The sequence below is a fragment of the Bison bison genome, unplaced genomic scaffold (assembly GCF_000754665.1).
Source record: "Bison bison bison isolate TAMUID 2011002044 unplaced genomic scaffold, Bison_UMD1.0 scf7180017863995, whole genome shotgun sequence".
Taxonomy (NCBI): Eukaryota; Metazoa; Chordata; class Mammalia; order Artiodactyla; family Bovidae; genus Bison; species Bison bison.
In genome coordinates this window covers 335-3,597 of record NW_011494567.1, presented here as the reverse complement: position 1 = coordinate 3,597, position 3,263 = coordinate 335, and the positions used below count along the sequence as shown (strand labels likewise).

At 44.5% G+C, this 3,263-nt stretch overlaps 1 protein-coding gene across 1 annotated transcript in view; it reads right to left on the bottom strand.

The window, feature by feature from the left end:
• Positions 1-484, bottom strand: part of LOC104984376 (leukocyte immunoglobulin-like receptor subfamily A member 6) — a gene marked incomplete at its 5' end in the record, with an annotated part of 7,222 nt that extends 6,738 nt beyond the window's left edge. The window contains one exon of the mRNA XM_010834065.1: positions 347-484. Coding sequence (XP_010832367.1) covers positions 347-484 — 138 coding nt within the window. The remainder of the gene's footprint in view (positions 1-346) is intronic.
• Between the last annotated feature and the right edge of the window lie 2,779 nt (positions 485-3,263).

The window sequence follows — 3,263 nt, the reverse complement described above, 5'->3', positions numbered from 1 at the left end:
ACAGAAAAATAAAGGGAGGCAAGCACATGGATTATTTTGCAGAGGAACAGGTGGTCACTGAAAAGAGGTGAAAATTTTCAAGGTGAACAATCCAGTAGATTGAACACGTTAAAAAGTCATGCAGCCAAGAAGGCAGCTGAGCGGCCCCGTATGAAGTCGGAGCATAGCATTGAGGAAATGGTCCAGAGTGCAGCACAGAGAGCAGACAGGGAGATTCAGGAGAGGCGGGCCTGTGCTGAGGGCCAGTGTGGTATCTGTCGTAAGTGTCAGACGGGAAGACGCTCACGACAGACGGCAACGGCTGAGGAAGCAAATAACGGAGCCTCCTTTACTGAGGAGAACCGACCTTGGAAGGGCTGGGACTCATGCATGTGCACGTGACACCTGAGGGCCGCCCTGCTGGGCCCGTGACTGAGACTCGGTGCTCATACTTAGGGGCCCGGGCGGGATCAGCGGCCAGGGATCCAGACACGGCACACTTGAGCTAAAGACCCCACACCCTGCAACGGAGAGCCTGTGTGCCACAGTGACCTCAACAAATAGGTTACTTAACGTCATATTTGTAAAAATAAATGGAAGTAACATCTGTATCTTGACCTTTCATAGTAAACTGAGAGACTGCAGGTTAAATTTAAAAAGTATTTCGCACTGAATTATAGAATTTGAAACAGTTAATTCTAAGTAAATTTCAACTGGAAAAAAAAAAAATCAAGGCCGACTGGACTGAGGCCCTAAGAATGTCCTGAAACTACTTCCTGTGGAAAACGCAGATTATCAAGAGAATGACCAGCCCACTGGGAGCAGACTGCCCCCTACCAAAAGGGGGCGCTATGGGATACTGGAGCCATGCCGTCAGGGAATTAACCAGGAAGAGTTCCCCTGAGTCGGAGCACTTGCAAGGGGCAGAAGTGAGAGCTTCATGCAGAGCACATCCCCAGCTTCCAGGAGGTTCAGCCTCCCGCTGTGGGCCGTGCCTCAGCCTCAACCCGCCAGGTCCTGAGACAGGAGGTGGGCTCTGGGGGCATGGGGCCCTTAACCTTCACAAGCGTTTTCCTCTCCTAGTACTTGAGTCACACGCTGGATTCCAAATAGGAAGTGTTCTCAAGCAACTTGATAAAAAGAGAATGAGCGTGAAATAAGGCATTTCCAGAGGTGCAAGTTCTTGGAGATTGACGGTTTTCACACAGAAAGGAATGCTAAGAGATGGCAGAGAGACAGTGAGATACAACAGAGAGGAACGCATGTCTGAAAATGAGCTTTGGAAAAGTACACAGACACACACTTGCACGCATAAACACACCCACACGTGTGCATGGAGAGAGACGTGCGCATGCCCACACACGTGTATATGAATACCCAGAGTTCAGGTGAAGTACCGTTAGAACTTTGTCTTTTGTAAAGGAGGAGGAGAATGTGTACGTGTTCAGAAATAAAAATGTAAATACGTATTTTAAGCATGAGAGCAAGTGCGAAAATCAGAAATGGAATAACTCCCAATGTGCCTGGTATAATTAAATGAAAGAAAATCTTTTCAGCTTTACTGAGGTATAATTGACAAAACTGATGCTGTAAAGAGCTATATTGCATAGGAACCTGGAATGTTAGGTCCATGAATCAAGGCAAATTGGAAGTGGTCAAACAGGAGATGGCAAGAGTGAACGTCGACATTCTAGGAATCAGCGAACTAAAAGGGACTGAAATGGGTGAATTTAACTCAGATGACCATTATATCCACTACTGTGGGCAGGAATCCCTCAGAAGAAATGGAGTAGCCATCATGGTCAACAAGAGAGTCTGAAATGCAGTACTTGGATGCAATCTCAAAAACGACAGAATGATTTCTGTTCATTTCCAATGCAAACCATTCAGTATCACAGTAATCCAAGTCTATGTCAAAACCAGTAATGCTGAAGAAGCTGAATGATTGTATGAAGCCCTACAAGACCTTTTAGAACTAACACCCCCCAAATTATGTCCTCTTCATTATAGGGGACTGGAATGCAATAGTAGGAAGTCAAGAAACTCCTGGAGTAACAGGCAAATTTGGCCTTGGAGTACAGAATGAAGCAGGGCAACAGCAAATAGAGTTTTGCCAAGAGAAATCATTGATCATAGCAAACACCCTCTTCCAACAACACAAGAGAAGTCTCTACACATGGACATCACCAGATGGTCAACACCAAAATCAGATTGATTATATTCTTTGCAGCCAAAGATGGAGAAGCTCTATACAGTCAGCAAAAACAAGATCAGGAGCTGACTGTGGCTCAGATCATGAACTCCTTATTGCCAAATTCAGACTTAAATTGAAGAAAGTAGGGAAAACCACTAGACCATTCAGGTATGACCTAAATCAAATCCCTTATGATTATACAGTGGAAGTGAGAAACAGATTTAAGGGACTAGATCTGACAGACAGAGTGCCTGATGAACTCTGGACGGAGGTTCGTGACTTTGTAGAGGAGCAGAGATTAAGACCATCCCCATGGAAAAGAAATGCAAAAAAGCAAAATGGCTGTCTGAGGAGGCCTTACAAATAGCTGTGAAAAGAGAAGTGAAAAGCAAAGGAGAAAAGGAAAGATATTCCCATCTGAATGCAAAGTTCCAAAAAATAGCAAGGAGAGCTAAAAAAGCCTTCCTCAGCAATCAGTGCAAACAAATAGAGGAAAACAACATAATGGGAAAGACTAGAGATCTCTTTAAGAAAATTAGAGATACCAAGGGGCATTTCATGCAAAGATGGGCACAATAAAGGACAGAAATGGTATGGACCTAACAGAAGCAGAAGATATTAAGAGGCGGCAAGAATACACAGAAGAACTGTACAAAACAGATCTTCATGACCCAGATATTCATGATGGTGTGATCACTCACCTAGAGCCACACATCCTGGAATGTGAAGTGAAGTGGGCCTTAGGAAGCATCACTACAAACAAAGCTAGTGGAGGTGATAGAATTCCAGTTCAGCTATTCCAAATCCTGAAAGATGATGCTGTGAAAGTGCTGCACTCGATATGCCAGCAAAGTTGGAAAACTCGGCAGTGGCCACAGGACTGGAAAAGGTCAGTCTTCATTCCAATCCCAAAGAAAGGCAATGCCAAAGAATGCTCAAACTCCCGCACAATTGCAGTCATCTCACACACTAGTAAAGAAGTGCTCCAAATTCTCCAAGCCAGGCTTCAAAGTACGTGAACAATGAACTTCCAGATGTTCAAGCTGATTTTAGAAAAGGCAGAGAAACCAGAGATCAAGTTGCCAACATT